The 22,663-nt window shown below is 37.0% G+C and overlaps 2 protein-coding genes across 4 annotated transcripts; one reads left to right on the top strand and one right to left on the bottom strand.

Moving 5' to 3' along the window:
• Positions 1-1,141: 1,141 nt before the first annotated feature.
• LOC306869372 (alpha/beta hydrolase domain-containing protein 17B) lies at positions 1,142-17,956 on the bottom strand. 3 transcript variants are annotated; one of them, XM_079416129.1, is made up of 4 exons: positions 17,841-17,956; positions 14,847-15,319; positions 3,629-3,808; positions 1,142-2,736 (listed from the first exon to the last, which is right to left on the bottom strand). In XM_079416129.1, the coding sequence occupies exons 2-4, from the start codon at positions 15,311-15,313 to the stop codon at positions 2,520-2,522; spliced, it is 864 nt and encodes a 287-aa protein (XP_079272255.1). In that variant the 5' UTR covers positions 15,314-15,319; positions 17,841-17,956; the 3' UTR covers positions 1,142-2,519. The 3 variants fall into 3 exon arrangements, with proteins under 3 accessions (XP_079272255.1, XP_079272256.1, XP_079272254.1); XM_079416130.1 differs by having other exon boundaries at positions 14,847-15,314; positions 16,894-17,937; XM_079416128.1 differs by lacking the exon at positions 17,841-17,956 and adding an exon at positions 16,894-17,696 and having other exon boundaries at positions 1,145-2,736.
• Positions 17,316-20,783, top strand: LOC306869373 (uncharacterized protein C9orf85 homolog). Its single transcript, XM_079416131.1, has 4 exons — positions 17,316-17,727; positions 17,857-17,963; positions 18,065-18,178; positions 19,422-20,783. The coding sequence occupies exons 1-4, from the start codon at positions 17,626-17,628 to the stop codon at positions 19,579-19,581; spliced, it is 483 nt and encodes a 160-aa protein (XP_079272257.1). The 5' UTR covers positions 17,316-17,625; the 3' UTR covers positions 19,582-20,783.
• The last annotated feature ends 1,880 nt before the right edge of the window (positions 20,784-22,663 follow it).

Genomic DNA, 22,663 nt, shown 5'->3' with positions numbered 1-22,663 from the left:
TGTAATATAGTATTGTGTTGTCCTGTTTTCTGTTCTCATCCTTTGAACCCATTTAAGTGCCTTGTTGCCCCACCCTTAAATGAATGGGTCACATGTGTTTGTAACTTCCATGTTCAAGGCTTCAAAGGTCACTGAACCCGGGAGGTGCGGATGACCTCTGGGCTGTTAAAATGGTCTTGAAAAGTGAATACATATGAGAGGTTAGGATCATTGTTAAAAGCAATTTACTTAATGCAATGCATGCCTCTCAGAAAGATGAGACAACATATAGCTCTAGCTCTGTTTGAGATTTAGTATCTCCTCTGTAATAGGTTCTAGTTTCTATCAACTTCGCCTGCTATCAAAAATTAAACATTTCTTAAATCATAAAACTTTAGAGATGGCTGTTCATGCTTTTATCACCTCACACTTAGACTACTGCAATTCACTAACTGTGGTAGCTCTAAGTCATTAATTGATCGTCTTCAACTAGTTCAAAATGCTGCTGCTAGATTCCTTCATAATAGCCGGAAAAGCGCTCACATTACTCCCATTCTGCAGACCCTTCATTGGCTGCCTATTCAATTCAGAATTTACTTTAAAATCCGTTTATACGTATATAAATCTTTACACGATCTAGCTCCAACTTATTTATCCGAATTGCTGTACCTATATACTCCCTCCAGATGTTTAAGATCCAGTGATCAGAACCTTCTTCTAGTCCCACAATCCTCTCAAACGTAGAGGGGATCGAGCTTTCTCGGTGTTGTGGAATTGCCTCCCTTTAAAGATCAGGCTTGCACCCTCTCTGTTCACTTTTAAATCTCTCCTAAAAACATTTTTTCTCTGGTTTATAATTTTCTATTATGGTTTTTGCCTAGTTTTTATGGGTTCATATTTTTTGTTTGTCTTGTGTTTTTAATATATTTTATAGGGCGAGACCCCGTTCAATTGTTTAGTTGTGCTGATTTTATATTCTTTTTACATGTGCTATATAAATAAATTGAAACTTAGTAAGATAAAGAGCTTTATAAAGACATTCCATCTTGACTTAATCTGACTATGCCCTGATAATCCTAATGGAAACCTGGATGGTTACTAAACGGGTAGGACTGTAGGATGTCATCTTTCTTAAAGAAAATGTTAATCACCACAAGAGGTCAATACTACCACAACTGGATTTTATTTCTTTTAGCTCTTTAGTCTCTGAAATACATGTTTACTTCCAATTTTGTATAACTATTCAAGATCATAATTACATACAGTATAAGCAATATTCTTTTACAATGGGTGTTTACAAAAACAGAAAAACAACACATCTGGAAAAATTCTGACCAGTTAAAATCTATTCAGTGCCATACATAATATTATAATAAATCGATTTACATTGGTAATAACATTATCATCAGTTTCATAGTACAGTCATTCAGGAAATTAAAAAAGCACCATCCAAACGAAGGTTATTTACAAAGTGGAACAGGGTGACAGTCCTCTTTCACATTTGAGAAGTACTAAGATCGACTTTAGAGCATATATGTTTCATATACAGGCATTAAATCCCATCCTTCGAAACTCTTATCACCGTGTCCAGTGCGCCTCTAAAAAGCAACTAAATGTCACTGCCTAAATTCAGCAGCAGTGTCCTAAGTAACAGCCTTATCATGGCGCAAAACAACAAAAGTTGTGTGCATTTCATCTGAGACACAAGATGGTATAAATTACATTTGAATAAAAGCAATGACTCCAAACAGAATCAAGAGTTAAGTTCAGTGTGTGTGTGTAACCAAGAGGTCTGATGGATTATTTCCATTAAAAAAAAAAAAAAAGGAGATGACTGGATTGTTACCAATATCACTAATGCTGTTTGAGCAGGTGTGTGTTTCCTTTGGGCTATTGTAAGCTACAAACATGTCTCTTTATTTGAAAAGTCTATTTATTTGTTTATTTGAAAGTTAAAACATATTACTGTCATTTTGTCCAGCATTGTTTTAAAGATCTAGGACAGAATACACTTAAGAGCAAAACACAGACAAGTGAGAGTACATGGAGGAAAAAGGAAAAAAAAAGAAATTTCATATAGATTATACATATTGTAGGTATGTTTTAGAAACATGTACACACAAAGTAATGCATCAGAGTTTAATATTATTTGGCATCACTTGTATGGCAATTATTTGTGTCAGAATGCTGCATTTGTACAGTACTCTGTGTACATGATTACATGCATACAGCAAAACAAAAACTGGATTTATAGAATGGGCTTGATTCTTTAGTACATAGTATCAAGACACAGAGTCGGGTCACCGAAACACCCGACGACTCCGCTCACAGCGGTAGAAGTACAGTAACACAAACACACCCCTACGAAAGGCAGTAAAGGCACATCTCCTATTACCTGTGGAGAAGTGCAACTTAATTAGAAAAATAACCCAAAAAAATAAAAAACAGGTGAGAAAACAGTTGTCAAGTTCACAGTCGCCTGCTGGGCACCAGGGGTATGTTCATCAAGTAATGCGAGTCCTGATCTTGAGGTCCATCTATCAGTTTACAAGTTCGTGAGCCACAAACTGTTTCAAGCGCTCCAGGTACTGTCCATACAGCTCAACGTCGTTGTGTCCCGCACCCTCCACCCACAGCGGCTCCACGGGCCGCTGGCAACGATCATAAAGGGCCAGTCCATGGGAAAAATCAATCACCTCATCCTCCGTACCATGGATCACCAGCACCGGTGAAGTGACTTTAGAGATTTTATCAATGCTGAGGAAAAAAAAAAAAATACAAAAACACATGAATAGAGGGTTCTTTCGTACAATGTTGTTTAGACATTCTGATTTGTAAAGTAATTTCTACATGAGAGAGTAACATTGATTCTGAGTATGAAAGAGCTTTTTTTTGGATGTCAAGTATTTTTCTTTGGCTGTATCACTTTTCTCCATTGAAGACAAAAAAAAAAGAAAAAAAATTTAATGCACATTCTTTGTCTCTATAAAGCATTTCATAAGACTTTTATCTTTCTAAGTATCTATCTGAAATTTATTCCTGACTTACCGGCTGGTCAATAATATGCATTAATAAAAAAATTAGCTAATTTCAATTATTTTACAATACTAAATTGCACACATTTGCTTTTTTATAATGCACTTTTTTATAATTTACAGCAGTCTGCAAAAAGTAATAAAACATCAAAAGTTTGAGGTTGTTAAGATTGTTTACCAAGGCTCATTATTATATTACTATAAAAAAAATAATAAAAAAAATTCCCTATTATAATAAATTTTAAAATGTAATAATGGCACAATAGAATTTAATTTCTTATTAAAATATAAAATCTGTTGCATTTGATTTGATCAATTTAATGCACATTGTTGAATAAAAGTTTTTATTTTATGGTAGTGCATGTATAAAAACAAACACTGAACTACTTGTTGGAAAATATTTGTCACTAGAGGGCACACAATAGCAACAGTAGCTAAGGGGCAGAAAACAGATGAAACAACCAACCAGGTGCCTTCTCCACAACATGGCTGCTCAAAGCAAAACACGAGTAAACATGCATGTACGTGTCTAATTGGTATGAGGTACTACACAAAATGTGAGACTGATAAACGAGAAAAAAGGAAAAGCAGGCAAGTAAAAGATAGAGACTCACTTGGGGAATGCATCAAAGCAGTACGTCTTCTTGGTGTCAGGAAAAGCCACCCGCATGCCTGAGGTCAGAGGGGAGTGGAGGATGACAGCAGCGCTCTCGTATCGTGAGGCCAGATCCACCGAAGGGACTGTACCGATACTTTGGCCATAAATGATCACGTTCTCTGGCCTGATCCCGTACCTAGAACACCACATTCGAATGATGAGTTAATGCACACCTACACTCTCTGATGATGCTGCGATCAGAACACAATTATCATGAATCAAAGGTACAGGTGGTTTAACCTACTTTCAAAACCAGACAAACTGGGAAGTGGCCTTGGTTTTTGGTGGTTAACGTGAATGACTGAATCTTCTGAAACGCTGTTCATATACATTACGTAACCTTAATTGACATGCCCAACTTAAGTGTTATTGCTTTTACAAAAAGGCATAGGCGTGAGCCAAAATGTAAGAGCTGATACTAGAACAGAGAGTCATTAAATCAAACTTTTCCTGCAAGTCGAGCTGCTCGCAGTCAACGGTCTCTATTTCATCACATTTCATCAAGTGATTGCTTAAAGGGGAAGTTCACTTTAAATAAAAAAGGAAAAAAGAACATTCTCTTATGTATTTTTAGACAGAAAAATTAAATACAGATAGAAAAATTCTAGTTGATTTTCTGTAGAAAATTTTAATTTAGTCAAAAAAAAAAAAAAAAAAAGGAAAACCAATTATGCTACAAGTGAGTTATTTTATATATAAAAATGTAATAAATATAATAAAAAAATTGAAAATAAATAAATACATTAGTACATGAAGAAAATGTTAATAAAGTTAAATAAATGAATGCAATTTTTAATACAATATGCATTCAGAGTATGGTAACTAAAGAATAGTGAACTTAATGCCATCAGAAGCATTTTAGTTCACCGCATAACAGTGATGAGTTGATTACTGGCTGTATTAAAAAGCAATAAGAGCAGTTGCTTTCAAGGAACCCAGTAAGATGCAAGAAACCAGGTTTCTCAGTTTCATTTCCTTTGTACAGTGATGCTAGCAGGAACATTTGTACTTAAAATCAGCAAATGCCAACGTGACTAACAGAACGCTGGTTATCCAGCGGTATTTAAGGCATAGAATGCGCTGTGTACGCATTCTATGCCTTAAAGCACATGATCACTTATTCAGCTGACTGTACTGCCACAAACAGGGATGTAGACAGAAGTGACAAAGTAGGACATGTACTGATAATCCTTTAGCAACACATTATACAAACATGAAATGACTTATAATGCACATTGTGCAATTACACAGCACTGCAATGCATTAAGAATGCTGCTTTCAGTTCTCTAGCTAACACACTTGACTGCTGTCTTGGTGGCAGACACCGAACAGGCTTGAAGTTGAAACTGAAAATTGGAACTGTGAGACCAAAACCAATATAAATATTTACATCTGAGCACAAGCGGACCTCACACGTAACATTATAAATTACAGTTCATCCACATACAGTGAGCCACTGAGACCAATACAGTCATCAATTTTGTCCTCAGGGATGGAAAAAATAAAATCACATGATTCTACATTACTCCATGAGGTCATGTGAGAGAAGGTGGAATGTGTTCTGGAGAACGACAGAATCGAAGTTCAAGGATAAGAGAAAGAAGTTGTGACAGCCTGACATTGTTTTTTTTTCCAATGAACAAGTTAAATTTAAGAACAGCTCTTGGCATTGGCAGTTAATAGTGATCCAGCCTGTTAAGTTTAAATAAAATAAATAAAAATAAATTAAGCTCTATAGCACTATTTTTAAGCCTTCTGAAGCCATAAAACAAATTGTGTGCGGAAAAGACCAAAACTCAACCTGCTCTGGAATTCTGCACACGGGTTAGACATGAGCTTTGGGAGAGCGTTAGACAATCAGTGAACAATGCCTTAAAATGCATTTACAGCTGGCTGGTTTGGTTTGGTTTGATTAAAATGAACTCTGGTGCAATTGCTCTGTTAGTGCGGTTCATTTGAATAAACGTTAACACTGCCATCCGAACCTTGGTTAGACAATGTTCAAGCATACCTGGTTCTTCCCATCACAGGAGCTACATTCAGTTCAGGTGAATTCAGCCTGTTTAGGTAAGTTGGCAAAACTTATCCTAGTACAGGTACAATCTAAAAAAAAATTTGAATATCGTGAAAGTTCTTTTTCTTGTAACCCATTTCAAAAAGTGAAACTTTCAAATATTTTAGATTCATTACATGTAAAGTAAAACATTTCAAAAGTCTTTGTTTTAATTTTGATGATTAGAGCTTTCAGCTCAAGAAAGTCAAAAATTAGTATATTTACATTTGAGTTTCAATTAATGACTGCCCTTACAGTATAAGTTCCAGGTATCTCTTGTTCTTTGAAACCACAATAATGGGGAAGACTGCTGACTTGGCAATGGTCCAGAAGACGAACATTGACGCCCTCCACAAAGAGGGTAAGTCACAGAGGGTCATTACTGAAAGGTGTGGCTGTTCACAGAGTGCTGTATCAAAGCATATTAAATGCAAAGTTGACTGGAAGGAAGAATTTGGGTAGGAAAAGGTGCACAAGCAATAGGGATGACCGCAAGCTTGAGAATACTGTCAAGCAAAGCTGATTCAAACATTTGTGAGAGCTTCACAAGGAGTGGACTGAAGCTGTAGTCAGTGCATCAAGAGTCACCACGCTCAGACGTCTTCAGGAGAAGGGCTACCAAGCCACATCTGAACCAGAGACAACGTCAGAAGCGTCTTACCTAGGCTGTGAAGAAAAAGAACTGGACTGTTGCTCAGTGGTCCAAAGTCCTCTTTTCAGATGAAAGTAAATATTGCATTTCATTTGGAAATCAAGGTCCCAGAGTCTGGAGGAAGAGTGGAGAGGCACAGAATCCATGTTGCTTGAAGTCCAGTGTGAAGTTTCCACAGTCAGTGATGATTTGGGCTGCCATGTCATCTGCTGGTGTTGGTCCACTGTGTTTTCTGAAGTCCACAGTCAGCGCAGCCATCTACCTGGAAATTTTAGAGCACTTCAGGCTTCCTTCTGCTGACAAGCTTTATGGAGATGCGGATTTCATTTTTCAGAAGGACTTGGCACCTGCCCACACTGCCAAAGGTACCAAAAGCTGGTTCAATGACCATGGTGTTACTGTGCTTGATTGGCCAGCAAACTCGCCTGACATGGTATTGTCAAGAGGAAGATGAGAGACACCAGACCCAACAATGCAGATGACCTGAAGGCCACTATCAAAGCAACCTGGGCTTCCATTACATCTGAGCAGTGCCACAGACTGATCGACTCCATGCCACGCCGTATTGAGGCAGTAATTCATGCAAAAGGAGGCCCAACCAAGTACTGAGTGCATATGAACATGAAATGAGACAGAAATGAACATACCTTTCAGAAGCCTGACATTTGTTTAAAATATACTTTATTGATCTTATGTAATATTCTAATTTTCTGAGACACTTAATTTTGGGTTTTCATTATCTGTAAGCCATAATCAATTTCAAGAAATAACGGCTTGAAATATTTCACTCTGTGTAATGAATCTATATAATATATGGGTTTCACTTTATGAAATGAGTGACAAAAAATATTAACCTTTTTCACGATATTCTAATTTTTTGAGATGTGCCTGTACTTCTCCGGTTTGACCAAAAATCTGTTTTTTTTAGGTTTCTAGCAGTTTAACAGTTTATCACGTTTTTTTCCCCTGACTGTGCCTTTGTTTCATGCATTGTGATTAATAATGACAGAAACACTGCATTTTAATCACGATCTAAACAAACATGCTACATATAGCATGAGCAGTTTTTGATGTAAATTAGATTGTATAATTTTAATTTATAGCTAAAACAAAGTGCCAATCCTAGACTTTTGGGGGCCCTACGGAAAACTGTGTCGGCGGAGGGTAGTTATGAATGAATGAAATGCCTTTGTGTTCACTCAGTGTTGAATCCCGCTCACAGAAAGCGTTTGAGAAACAGTATCTTTTCCAGGGCTCGGTACGCTTTCAACTTTTTTTTTTTGTCTCAAGCAAGAGACTGTATGACATTCACGTTACATGATTTCACAGATTTTTACGTAGCACCACATTAATAGAAATGAACATTCATGTTTTCATAACCACTGGCCAAATTCAAAAATTAAACTAAAATTAAATCTTTGAGAGCAAGGGGGCCCCTCTGGTGTTTTGAGGGCCCTACGCAGTTTGCGTACAGGGAGGATCGGCTCTGCTAAAACAGGTTGGTCTGACCTTAGCTTTGTGATATTTTCCTACATAAAACATCTAAATGAAACAAACGGCAGATGGGCTGAAAACTTTTCTGAAGACAGTCAGTCCCCTTTACATTCAAATAAACCCCCAATTCAGCATTTAGAATTTTCTTCCTATATTTTGCACATGGTGAACAGTGAGCTTGATCTGCCAGCTACAGTATTTGTCTCTTCTTTGCGTTCATCAGAGTCTCTCGCTTCTGTTAATGGCCACTTACAGTTGGTTTATTTGCCCAGTTAAAGAATTAGTTGTGTTATTAAAAGGTTTCCAACCATTAGTCAGAAGTGTATGCATTTAACAGGGATCTCCTCTAAATTAACAACACTATGTCCCTTGCTTAGGCACTTGTACTGGTATGCCATTAAAAAAAAAAAAAAAAAAAAAAAAAAAAAAAATTTAATTCCGTTTCCATAAATAAAACTGGTTCACTGTTTTAACCAGGTTAACTTTGCCTTACGGCTTGTGTTTTGCATCTTTAGATTTGACGTTTAAAATGATTGCATGAATGCTAAGTGAAGCTTCGTTTTTAGTTCGGTACATTTACTACAAGTGGATTGAACTCAGCTGGCGAAGGAAGTACAACCTCTGCTGAGCCTTTTTCATAATGGACTCAATCTGATTGTTCCACTTCAGGTCCTGAGAAATTGTGGTGCCCAGGAATCTGAATGACTCCACTGCAGTCACAGTGCGGTTCATGATGGTGAGTGGGGGGAGAGCAGGGGGGTTTATCCTGAAGTCCACCATCATCTCCACAGTTTTGAGCGTGTTAAAATGACTATTGCACAGATTAAAAAGTAAATAAATAAACACCACCAGATCACCTTTAACACATTAATAAAGCAGCTGGCTGACAGAAACTCTAAAGTGATACACAACCTGTGGTGTGACACCATCAGGAATTTATTTTTCACTTCCTGGGTAGACAATGTTGCAATGACTGCAATCGGGCTTGTCCTTCCAGGGCTCCATGGGAATCAGTTGCTAGGCAACCAATCAATATTTGACTTTGAGAACTTGCTACTGGCACCTCCCCCCTCACCGGGAGCTGTGCTCTGTGAAAGACTGACAGATTTCTCGCAGGCTTCTTGAATGAGCTGCAACTCAGCTCTCAGCCCAAAAATACACAAGCACAATGGTCATTATGTAAGGAAGGGGGGCACAGGGGTCTTATTCAATACAGCTGCTACTGCTGGCTTCCGTGGCCTTTCCTTTATGACATCAAAGTCATCATTTTTGGAGGATGAAGACAAAAGCCATTTCCTTTGCTTCTTCCTTCAACCGGAATGGTCTCAGACATTTGGATGTGGAAGAAAATACACGTCACTACCGTTTTGCAGACAAAACCAGATGGTTGTTTGATAGAAGTTTACATACACTACCAAGTCTGGTTGCAAATACCTATATGGAAATGCACACAAACTAGCTGACTGCAATGGCTAGCTGTGATAACAGATGGTCGCATCCGGACCAACTCCTTGGATATGAACCTGGCCCAAGTCAAGTCATGCAGGTGGCGCCAAATCATTGCACTGGAGTTCCCAGTGCCATCCGCTTTTCTTGTAAATGCTTAACAGATCTGTGCATGTGTGTGTGTGTGTGTGTGTGTGTGTATCAGCCCCACCTGATGTTTCAACATTGACTCACCTGGCTGAGCAGACAGAAATGTGTGACTGTGCCACACTAACATAACAGTTCATCCTGATCTTGATGAGTGTGGTTTGGCATGGAATTTTCCCTGTAGCAGGGTCTGCACTGACTGTGGACCTACAAAAACATGAAGCTTGACTAGGACGTCACCATGGGTTTACAATGTATTGGTACCATATTGGTTATCAGCCAATAGAGTCTGACCATCTTCAAGTACCATATTAAAATAATGGCAACAGATTATAGGTTCCTCAGTGAAATGTGCATAAAATAAACATAGATCCTGTTTATAATGCATGTTTATGATTAACAAGTCAAATGTTTTTTTACTTTATAATCTTTAAATGAAACTGTCATAACCTTATCTACCAGTAAAATGCCAGACTTCTTTCTGAAGACGTATGCCGGACTTCTCCAACCATTTAGCTCCTTCTCAATTGACATTGGGATGTGGGCATTACACGCAAGCTCATTCAACAACCGATGGATCGAACCACATCCCATGATGGCCCAGTTGTGCACAATATAACGTAATCTCCACAACACAAAATTGCCACAACGCAAAGCATAGGACTAATTTCATTGTGTTGCAGCTTGTTACCTTTGTGTTGTGGAGATTGTCATGTTGTGCACTACTGGGCCACTGTAATGTCCCTTCTGATGTTTTTTTCCTTTTTCAATAATCAGACACATGTAAGTGTACATCGCAACATGGAAAAAATAAAAAAGAAATCCCTACTTCTGTTTCGACCTTTAAAACACCTGTTGGAATGAGCTGCTATGCTAATTGAATACTTATTGGTTTATCTTCATCAGCCAGAATTCCCACACTAACACAACACGAAAAATTATTAACCAGGTCAAGGGGGCAAAAATTATGGATTCGATTTAAATACTAATAAGAAGACCATAGGTCACGAGGTTTCAGCCAAATATTTTTTATAAATGTCCTTCAAGTTGTAACTGATCATTGTGAAAACTAATTTTCTATACTGTACAGTAAGGATGGATGCCCAATCCGGTTCCAAGATTGACCTACCGGATCAGTTCAACTCCAGCCCTGATCCAACACACCGGTGTATAATTATCAAGTCCTCCTGAAGACTTTATTAGCTGGCTGAGGTGTGTTTGATCAGGGTTAGAGCTAAACTTTGCAGTAAGGTAGATCTCCAGGATTGGGTACACCTGCTGTACAGTCTACGAGTTTCTTCTCACATAAGTCAAATATTATATTTAATGTTAATTTAAAGTAGCCATGTGATAAGCAGAATAAACATACAGTTAGACATGCATCATAAAATAGTCCAAGACAGAGTGATCAGGACTAGGGATGCATCGATCCGATACTCAGTATTGGTATCGGAGCCGTATCATTTTCGTCAGACGAGACCAATCCAAATCCGATACTGTGCTTATACGATTGTGTTATTGTTAAGCCCCAAGAAAGCACAAAAACATTATAAAGCACCATAAAGTCAAAGTCCAAGTGCTCTGAAGCCATTCCATAGTTTAATGTGAGGTACAGATGAATATCTAAGTCGTTAAATTCAAAGTTCAACTCTTCTTTCCGCCACGGCTGTCTGTCATCCTCCATTCAGCAATCAAACTGCTTGCTGCGTTCGGTTACTACAGTCAAGACGATTAAACTCTCTTCAAGAGCGCACAGTAACTGAGGTTTACAACTGTTAAAAGAAAAGGCTCAATAAACTAACGCACAGATTTAATACACTACGCATCAATATCTCTTCCCTTTGTGCTTAGAACTTTTCTGTGCGGATTGGGAGGGCTGCGCAGCCTGAACGCTGTGACTCCGTGTTGTTTCAAGCGCATCATTCTGCGCACGGGATGCGCATAAGCGCTTTGTGCTGCTCTGGATTGGAGTCTTTCGTATTATAATACTTTTCTGCGCAATGAAAGATTGAATCAAAGATATGTTGCTGCCTTCATTACTGTGCTATACATTTAAAATAAATGTCTTTTACTTATATATATATATATATATATATATAATAATAATAATAATAATAATAATAATAAATATTTACTTGTTTTTTCATGAATGCATTTTACAACACAAAGAGCAATGTGTTAACATTTTACCAGATTTAGTCCTACACATTCACTTTTATTTGCAAATAAAAATGTTTTACTCGATTTTACAAAATTGTGCACCCGTGATTTTTCTAGAGTACCTTTTGCTGCTGAAATATCCACCGGCCTAGTTTATATTAGTATTTGTGTCATAGATTAGGATTATATATTTTTTCCTTGACGATCAGGTCAACACAGAGAAGTAAAGAAATTCTACATTGATGTATTTAAAAAAAAAAAAAAAAAAAAATAAATAAATAATTGTATCGGAAGATACTCAGAATTTTCGGTATCGGATCGAACTTGAAAAAAAAAATAAATGGTATCGCTGCATCCCTAACTGAAGTAAACCGACTTGGGACAATCAAAACTGTGATCGTTCTACTCGCCATAAGAGCTGCTTTTTGTGATAGCAAATCATACATCACTGGTCACAAAACAAAGAGAAGAACAAAAAAGCTGATTTTACTTTTTATTTTGCTTATTTTTAAATAAATCCTCTCACACCACTGCTAAGTATCAATTAAGAGGTTTGGAGACATGGTCTCATTTGACTGTGAAGACATTTCATAGGTTAGCTATAAAAGCACTTTTTTGGGATTCTCAAGATCCTGCAATCTTCTATTTGAGCATAATTAAATAATATAAAAAAGCAGGCATTTCTGACAGAATGAGATTAAAATTCCAATTATCCTCCAGAAATGGTGGGGAAAGCACTGCATACAATGGCGGACTATCGAGCTTTTCCTTGAAAAAGACAAAAAAAAAAAAAAAAAAGTCTCTATGAATAAAGAAAAATCCCAGGAGGAGACAAGATTTGGACGGACTGGCCTACTTACTCCTACTCCTCTCTCAAAACACGCTGAACACCTTACACAAACATATAGAAGCACACAAAGGATTAGAAGTGAAAACAGTATAAAAAAAATAAAAATAAAGTTTAATTCTTCAGAGTGGCAGTCAGACTGGTTTATCTACATGTTAATCTGAATCATGTGCTTGAGTGGGATGATGCAGCTTGATATGGCAATGTGTGGGAACGTTAAAACTGACCAGAAAACAGTGTGGGACTGCTTCATGGAGGTACAACCCAGCCCTCTGGGATATGACTTGTCAAACAGTGTGGACTGTATTCAAGAGCATCGGCTGTGGTTTCTGACACCACATGCATGCATGCACACATATACGGATGCAGCAGCAGCAGCACAGGCACGTGGCTGATTCACGAACGTACCCAAAATATTAATGTGGTTACAAGCCCAAAGCTTCTTTGTAGGTTTTTCTCTCTCTTGCATGAACGAGGATGCTGCAACATCTTGCTACATTGAAGTGCACGCGATTACATGACCAGCAACCACAAAAGACACGCATACATAGAAAGACATAAGAATTTGGGGCACATGGTAAAGTGAATGGCCTTGAGATAGGCTCTCTCTGTCCACAGTGTCAAAACCCCAGCTGCCACTGGGAAAAAACAACATTTCAGTCCGAGTATGTGTGCTTCTGTTAACTATGAGGAAATTAAACTTTCTTTTTCTGCACACTTCAAAAATCTAAACAACCGCAGTCTGAATCAAAACATGACTCTTGACTTTCTGAAAGGCACAATTTTTCATCGTAAGCATTTAAAAATGGCAAAAGACATTTGGATGGGGTCTAAGAGGTAGAGGCAATATTAAATATATCCTCCAAGCCCTTGGGATTCACAAGGACAAAGACAACAGATACCATACAAAACGTACGACTGAAAACATTTGAGACCTGGCCCGAAAACCAAACCGAAACACTGACTAGACCAGAAGCAGACTAACCTATTTCACAGATCCATAAGAAAATGGATGGGTAGTATATGGGATGTGGAAAACTATATATTTTCAAAACTGACTAGTTCATGGTTTGCCGTATATTTCATCGTTGTAGGTTCACTTGACACATTTCAAAGTGTTATTTACACAAAATATTTTCTTGCGCTTAAAGAGATGTAGACCCGAGTAAGGAAAAGAACACAGGATCTCGAGAAGCGTTTTTAAATGTCAACCTTCATCCGAAAAGTCGTAGCCGTTGAAAAAGCAGCGAGATGTGGCGCAGTTCTCAAAGATGTCCATGAAGTGCATCTTTACATAGACAAACAACTAAAAAAATGCATTGGAATATAAAAGTGTGTTCTGTGAGAACCAACCCCTAAGGAGCACATTGTTGAGTTCAAACACAGCTAGAAGGTATGCAACGGAACAGAACTTAGAGTGTCAATGCAAGTTTTTAAAGGCTGAACTATATTTAACAACACAGCGCCTTACGCATAAGAAAAAAAAAAAAAGAAAAAAAACGAGACATGGCACATGTACTTTAAATGGAAATAAATGGTTACCATCTTTACCGCACAACTGTCTAGCAGCAAAAAAGGAGTTAAAAAATAAAAACTAAACATTTTTCAAACAGTACCGTGTTATTTAGCAAGGATGCATTAAATTGATCACAAGTGATTAAAAAAAAAAGTAACAAAAAATTAATTTCAAATAATTGGTGTTCTTTTCTGTTCTATTAACTTTCTATTCATCCTGAAAAAATAATAATAATGGTTTCCATAAAAACCAGCAAAAGTGTTTTAACACTGATAATAAGAAAAGTTTCTTGAGCACTACCTAGTAGTAGTACATTTTTATTTAATGCCATGTCAGCATCTTAGGCTATTTTCATGGCAAAAATAAAAAAATAAAATAAAATACAAGTATAACAAATTCGATAAAAACCAGCAAACAAACAAGTTATTACACGAGATTTTTCTTGAGCACTAACTAAGCATATTAGAATTTCTGAAGGCTCATATAATACTGAAGACTGGAGTAATGGCTGCTGAAAATTCAGCAGGAAAAAATATATACATCTTGAAATATTAAAATAGAACAGTTATTTTGATTTATATATATATATATATATATATATATATATATATATATATATATATATATATATATATATATATATAAAAAAAATATTTAAACAAATTTAATACTGAACAGAGTCACTCTTAGGAAGTGTGTTCAGAGGCCAACGTTACTTTAGATGGGGAAAATGTAATGTAAGAGATAAAATGCAAAAAGCAAACCAGATGAACGTTACTGATGACAACAATAGAAAAACAGTTAGAATAGATCCACCAAATACAAAAAAATAAATGCTTTGCTTTTAGAAACTACTCACCTTGTTCGAAGTGCGTGCCATGCAGCGTCCACATCAGCATACAAATTCTTCTCCGAAGGCTTCCCTGAGCTTGCCCCGTAGCCCGAGTAGTCGTAGGAGAACACGTTACAGTTGATGCGGGAGCCTAGGCCGATGTAGAAGCTACTCATCTGACCCAAGTCTACAGCGTTACCGTGGGAAAACAACAAGGTGTAGCGAGCGTTTGGAGAACATCGCACAAACATACAAGCGATTCGGTTCCCTCTAGATGTCCGGGTCATAAAGCACTCAATGGCATCCTTCTCCCGGGCAGAGTACTGCCAATCCGCACGTTCGGAAAGCTGAAGGGTCCAGCGGCTGCCGCTCTCGTCACACATCAGGGTGTAAGTGGGCTCCGGTGGAAGGAAGGCCAGCTTGGAAGCTATTCTGCTCGGGCACGGCGGACAGCAGAAAAGGCAACATAGCTCACTCAAAGACAGGTGATTCATCCTACACTTGAGAAGAAAAACACAACAGATTGGAAAATTAGTAGGGTGGAAACAAAGTACAATACAAACAAAATAGATAAATCTTAAAGGGACAGTTCAAAAGTTCAAATTCTTCCAATTACTCACCCTTATGTCATTTCAAACCTGTATGACTTTGTTCTAAGGAACACAATTCAAGTCAAGTCCAATGTTGTTTTGAACCTCAATGATTTTCACTGTTTGGACTAACAACTAAAGCATAAAACGTGTTCCACAGAATTTTGAATATACAGCTTGATGACAAAGGAGTAAATTAACATTTAATATTCATTTTTGGGCAAACTACATTTTTAAAGGTGAGGCATCAAGAGCGTAATCTGCATAGTCAGAGGAGATAGGAGAAAGAACAAACTAAATGACACATATCACCTTTATCATCTTAAGCACACACACCATATATGCAAACAATATTTACTCAAAGAAGACTATAATAGTTTACTTAAATATGGGTAAACCCGCAAACCTACTAGTTATTCTCCACTGAACTAGACCGTAATATCTAGTGGTCCAATACAATGGTTAAGTATGTTCTTGAATTGAATTTTAAAAGCACATTTTGTTAGGATACAGAATACAATCAAAACAGCATCTGGGGTGAAACAAAAACTGATTAACAAAAATGTTCAATATAGTCTTGCAGCGCAAGCAATACTAGCTAATTTGACGTCATTAATAATGATTCTCAGACTTCTTCTCTTAGGATGGCTTTGACGTGTGTGCCATCACTGATCAGATCACTTTATCTCTGAGTCATGGCAGCTGAAATCACCCTCATTTTTTTGGTTTCTGAGAAGACGACTTAGAAATATGCAGTGTTTTTTACAAATCTGGAAAAAAGTATCAGTAATCCACATAACTGCTTCCAAATATTCTGAGAGTCTGGGAAACACTTCACCTTAATATGAACTCCAAGTAGGTGACATCACATTAGTGTTGTACCAAAAGAACCATTTAACTTTTTTTTTTCCAACTAGCAGAGTGAAAAACCAATGTGAATATGACCCAGGTCTGACCCATGGTAATCAAATCCCCACCCTAAGCAGGAAACCATCTTGTTGTTTGGGTGTTTAGGACTTTATCACACTGAAGGGAAAGCATAAGCTAAAAAGCATCCTCACAATATTACATAATCACACACACGACATCCAAAACGATTGGCTGAGGTTAATATTCATTTCTATTAAAGATCAGATTATGGGGGAAATAAAAAATTACCGGTTTTTTCACTCAGGTTTTTCTTTGTTTTTATTTTTTTTTCTACCTAAAGTATTAAACAAACACTTGGTCCACAGAAATATTCAAATAAATACTAGAGACTTGTTTATTATAATAGATGCGTCTATAAAGCATTTAAGTATTTGACAGCATGATCCACATAGTTATAAAGGTATCAGAAAACGACACTCACCTCAATTTAATCAAAAGTGTTTGCTAACTGAAATAAGCTTAGTTAACATTTTAATTCTATTATAACAGCTTAATTGAAACAGCTGAAGCGAGCTAAGCTATTTGATTAGCATGGTTAGCTAATTAAAATTTACCTGTAGATGCTGGAGACGTTGGTGAAGGCAGAAAGGCTTTGATCTGGTGAAATCACTGTATTAGATGAATCAGATATGAGATTCCCTTTAACCGATCACTCAGTCCACTTAGCCAGATCAAGAGTCCCTCAAAAGCTGCCTCTGGTCCGTCCGATCTTGTCAACATGTGGTCAGTGTTTCATGAGCCAACGAGATCAAAGACTGGCGGTGTTCATATAAGCGTGACGTTATTAAATGGACCAGATTGTCTAATCTAATCCGTCTGGTACGGGTGATATCATCTCACACCAACCCGTGCCCAAAACTGGCTTTCTTCTGATTTTCTTGCGGAATGCCGGATATTAACGTCAACGATGAACGCTCTAACGACCAATCAGATTAAAGGATGGATATGCTCGACCAATCACACGCGTCCTCGCTGCACACGGACGATGTAGAAAACAATAGCATGGTGATTAATGATTTTACCGTCGTTGATGTATAAATCAGAATAATGATACTTTTGCTGAGCTACCAAGAATGAAATATTAGACCTCACCATGTTTAACGTTAGCTTTGTATTGTGAAGTTGGAAATCTTTCGTTTGAAGTTGAAAAGCATTAGCCAATTGCTATTTACTTCCGCTATTTTCGCATTGCGTCAAAAACCACTATAACGTGCGAAGCCACGCGGTTTCTTATTTAGGTGTTTTAAACTGTCGCTGTTATACATTACGTGTATTTTAGCGTTACAATGAGTTCTCAAAAAGGAAATGTTTCCCGATCGCGAGGCCAAAAACACCAGAATGTTACTGCCTTCAAAAATGACAAGTACGGTGCAAGCGTACATGTTAAGGTAAGCGCCTGCTAAAATAAACAGTGCATCAGTGTCGATGTCTAGGAGTTTATATTATAGCCTTTGCGCTGTGTATGAAATTGTTGCTTGTGTGAATTTGTATGTATTCTTACCCTATGATGCTACCAGAAAGCCAAAACAAAGGTTCATGATGGTCTGTGCCAGCACTGCAAAGAAGTGCTAGAGTGGAAAGTCAAGTACAACCAATACAAGCCCCTTACACAGCCACGAAAATGGTGAGATGAGGGGGGATTTAATGCATAGCAACAGATGAAAGGCAAATAAACTCCTTCACAATGAACCCATTTCTGAAATGATGTTTCTGTGCCTTTTCTAGTGTAAAGTGTCTTCAGAAAACAGTGAAGGATGCATATCATATCATATGCAAGCCATGTGCACTGAAGCTGGAGCTTTGTGCAAAATGTGGGAAAAGGGAAGAGATTGTCGTTCCGTAAGTAGATTCAGGCCTCTTCCGACTGAACGTGTGTGTACAGATATGTGCAAAATAGAAATAATGCACTACTTTTAATATAAATGTATATTTGCATAATGAGAGAATGATGAAAACATTTTATTCAGACACCTTCAACATTTCTCACAGTTTATTTGCTATAGTTTAGAAAATGGTAATAAAATATGACAAGAACTGTGTCAGAACAAATTAATTTTGATAATGTCAGATAACTTTGATAGAAAGGTATGTAATGAATTAGGTTGACTAGCTGTCAGATGTCAGCTGTTAAATTTAAGTACACAATTAGATCAACCAGTTACCAAACAACGCTTAATTTTGTTCAGTCTGTGATGTAAAAAGTTCGCATTAGCTATTAAGGAAAAAACACTAAAGCAAAACATGGTCAGGTCAAAGTGTCTGAATAATTTTTGGTCCCAAATGTTTGTCAATTTTACTGGTAGTCCACTGTATGAAGAATTTTTGGGTATAATATATCACAGTTTATTTTATTTTGCTATCCTAACTTACACAAAGGAACAATTGTGTCTTGCACCCACTAGTAAAAATAATTATAAAAAATTATATCTGGTGTCTGAATAATTTTTGGTTTGACTATTTAAATTCTGTACAGCATCGATTTAATCTGTTTTCTATTTTAATATATATATTTTTTTTTTTTCCTGAATCTTCAGCAGCCATTACTTAAGTATTCAGTGTTACACGATCCTTCAGATATCATTCTAATATGCCGATTTGGTGCTCAGTATTTTATAGATGCTCAATTATTAATAGTAGTTATTTTTATTATCAATGTAGAAAACAATTTTATGATACATAATATTTTTTTGAATGCCATGAGACTTTTTCAGGATTCTTTGATAAATATAAAGTTTAGTAAAGAATGTTTATTTGAAATATACATCTTTTGTAACATTGGAACAGTGTTTTAGAGTAGTAGTAGTAATACTGTATATCAGTGCAGCACATGTGCCATCTTGTGGACATACACAGTAATGGTAAATTTAATTGTGGCCTCAAGATACTTTTTTAGGCTGCTTCCACTGCTCGGTTATTCTATTAGCTGTGCATTATTAGGAACGCTTCTTTAATACGATTAATTAAACTTATCACTGTCATATATATGTTGAAGTGCATTATTATTAACTGTGACCAAAAAATTTAGTTTTAATTCAGTTGTTTTAGAGAGTGTTTATGTATCTGTCTGCTTTTTGTTTTTTAGACTTGACAAGAAGGAAGAAGAAGAGGTAGAGGACACCAGCCAGCCAAACAAAGGAAAGGGACTGAATGAAAGAGACGAGGAGGAGGACGACGAAGATTTTGATGACATGGGCTTTAGCAATGATGACTGTGATAGTGATTCAGATGCAGAAGGAAATTAACTCTTGCAGTCTTCTGTATGCATTACCAGCAAACAGCTAAACCAAAGAACAGTGTATCCAAGGAAAACTGGGACTGGACATGTATTCACTTGCTGTTAATTGGGAAAGACTCCCACAAGATGTTTTCCTGTTGGCTGTGGTGATTGTTTGTTTCCATTACTGTGATCCTGCAGGAACTGACACAGTCATATGCCGAAACCCAGTCTTGTTTTTTTAAATCACACAAACATTTTGATAGCATTCATATTATTTATGAATAACTGATTCATATTTAGAAGCTATGTGGATGGTATGTTTCATAAGTCTTTTTGTAAATAGAAAAATAGAAATAGAAAGTACCGATGAAACATGTCCAATTAATAAATGACCTACAAGCAAATGTTGTGCTGTCTGTCTAGAAAATACTGAATTACGCTGAATGTTAAATCTACACCTTCACTGTCCTGTTTTCTGTCCTGCTGACTGTGATTTTCATCTTTTTTTCAGTAAATACAGCTTAAATACAAACCTACCCCATACCACTTAAAGTATCCCTTACCTTAACCATATCCCACATCAATAGCAGCAAAAGTGTTTTACAATACAACATTAACACAATGAGCACATTTGTAACAAGTAATCTTTTCTAATGTAATTACATAGCATTAAAGAAAATTAATGTGAAGTAGAACCATCACAGATCTAGAATAACAGAATAACTTTTTTTTAATGAAAAAGTTTACATGTGGTAACATGTTGAATCACCATGTGATCGCAGAGGTAATGCTATGAGATCATAGCCAACCATTTCAAGATTTTCAGGGACATCGCTTGTGATGTTTGAGGAACTTAAAACAAGAATAGTCTGTTTCGCCCTTTGTGCAGCATCTGAACCACCTGTGATGCAAAGTTAATGCATGATTGCTAATACAAAAACCAAATATAAACAGTTTTTTGAACAATTTGAGGAACTGTAACTTTAATCCTGGATTTACGTCATGAGGTTTAGCCACAGTTATGAAGCAAGAAGGGAGACCTGTATCACATCTCTGACTGCTTTACCATCTCCTTTACCACATCAAAATTATTGTGTCCAAATTCTATTGTGGAAATGCTTTCAATGGCTGTTCTTTATATGGAATAAATGGCTGCAGCTCCTTTACAACCCAAATTCCGTAAATGTTTGGATGTTTTTTTGAATAAAATGAAAACTAAAGACTTTCAAATCACATGAGCCAATGTTTTATTCACAATAGAACATAGAGAACATAAATGTTTAGATGGAGAAATCTTTCACTTTTATCCACTAAATGAACTCATTTCAAATTTGATGCCTGCAACAGGTCTCAAAAAAGTTGCCACGGGGGGAAAAAGGGATGAAAAAGCAAGAAATTATGAAAAGATTCAGTTGGTAGAACATCTAGCATCTAATTAAGTTTATTGACATCAGGTCTGTAACGTGATTAGCTATAAAAGGGATGTCTTAGAGAGGCAGAGTCTCACAGAAGTAAAGATGGGCAGAGGCTCTCTAATTTGTGAAAGAGTGTGGAAAAAGATTGTGGAAAACAACATTCCTCAACGTCAAATTGCAAAGGCTTTGCAAATCTCATAATCTACAGTACATAACATCATCAAAAGATTGAGAGAAACTGGAGAAATCTGCGTAAGGGACAAGGCCGAAGACCTTTGTTGGATGCCCGTGGTCTTCGGGCCCTCAGACGACACTGCATCACTCACCGTGTGATGAGTCACATAATTCTGTCATTGACATTACTAAATGGGCCCAGGAATACTTCCAGAAACCACTGTCAGTAAACACAATCTGCCGTGCCATCTGCAAATGCCAACTAAAGCTCTATCATGCAAAAAGGAAGCCATATATGAACATGGTCCAGAAGTGCTGTCGTGTCCTGTGGGCCAAGGCTCATTTAAAATGAACTGTTTCAAAGTGGAAAAGTGTTCTATGGTCAGACGAGTCAAAATTTGACATTCTTGTTGGAAATCACAGACGTCGTGTCCTCCGGCATAAAGAGAAGGGAGACCTTCCAGCGTGTCATCAGTTCAAAAGTCAGCATCTCTGATGGTATGGAGGTGCATAAGTGTATACGGTATGGGCAGCTTGCATGTTTTGGAAGGCACTATGAATGCTGAAAGGTATATAAAGGTTTTAGAGCAATATATGCTCCACTCCAGATGGCGTTTATTTCAGGGAAGGTCTTGTTTATTTCAGCAGGACAATGCAAAACCACATACTGCAGCTATTATAACAGCATGGCTTCGTAGTAGAAGAGACCGGGTGCTGAACTGGCCTGCCTGCAGTTCAGATCTTTCACCTATAGAGAACAATTGGTGCATCATTAAACGAAAAATACATCAAAGTTGACCATGAACTCTTCAGCAGCTGGAAACCTATATCAGGCAAGAATGGGACTAAATTCCAACACCAAAACTCCAGAAAATCATAACCTCGATGCCCAGACTTCTTCAAACTGTTTTGAAAAGAAGAGGAGATGCTACACCATGGTAAACATGCCCCCGTCCCAACTATTTTGAGACCTATAGCAGGCATCAAATTTGAAATGAGCTCATTTTGTGCATAAAATTGTAAGATTTCTCAGTTTAAATGTTATCTATGTTCTATTGTGAATAAAATATTGGCTCATGTGATTTGGAAGTCTTTTAGTTTTCATTTTATTCAAATTTAAAAAAAAGTCCCAACATTTCCAGAATTCGGGTTACATATGGAATACAGCTATATGATAGCATTTTCACTTTCCTTTACTCTTATCAATGGCAGAACTCACTAACTTAGTTTAATGATATGCATACAAAATAGAATTATATGTAACTTAATTTCAGCCTTCTGTGCAGTGTACAATGCAAACCATTTTGTTCTGTTTCATTGACTTTTATGTCTATATATAGTGTTATGTTGTTGTAATGTTTGTTGAAGGAGTCAGGTGCGACTACAATGTCCTAATATTGCATGTATCCTGTCATGTGTACTCAAGTGTTGCACAAGAATTGTCCTTTACAATACTTATTTATCCAGCAAACGTCAACATATTGTTCTGATATAAAACATTGCATAGGCAATTTGCAC

Source organism: Barbus barbus, assembly GCF_936440315.1.
Source record: "Barbus barbus genome assembly, chromosome: 5".
NCBI lineage: Eukaryota > Metazoa > Chordata > Actinopteri > Cypriniformes > Cyprinidae > Barbus > Barbus barbus.
Note: the sequence above shows the minus strand (reverse complement) of the source record. Positions and strands in the feature narration are given on the sequence as shown.

Bases quoted from the DNA above. Each gene is read 5' to 3' on its own strand.
- LOC306869372 (XM_079416129.1), bottom strand. From the start codon at position 15,313: ATGAATCACCTGTCTTTGAGTGAGCTATGTTGCCTTTTCTGCTGTCCG. The intron at 3,809-14,846 runs GTGAGTAGTTTC...GTGGTGTTCTAG, and splicing joins TGGCACGCACTTCGAACAAG to GTACGGGATCAGGCCAGAGA. The intron at 2,737-3,628 runs GTGAGTCTCTAT...TTTTTTCCTCAG, and splicing joins TGCTTTGATGCATTCCCCAA to CATTGATAAAATCTCTAAAG.
- LOC306869373 (XM_079416131.1), top strand. From the start codon at position 17,626: ATGAGTTCTCAAAAAGGAAATGTTTCCCGATCGCGAGGCCAAAAACAC. The intron at 17,728-17,856 runs GTAAGCGCCTGC...TGATGCTACCAG, and splicing joins GTGCAAGCGTACATGTTAAG to AAAGCCAAAACAAAGGTTCA. The intron at 17,964-18,064 runs GTGAGATGAGGG...TGCCTTTTCTAG, and splicing joins CTTACACAGCCACGAAAATG to TGTAAAGTGTCTTCAGAAAA.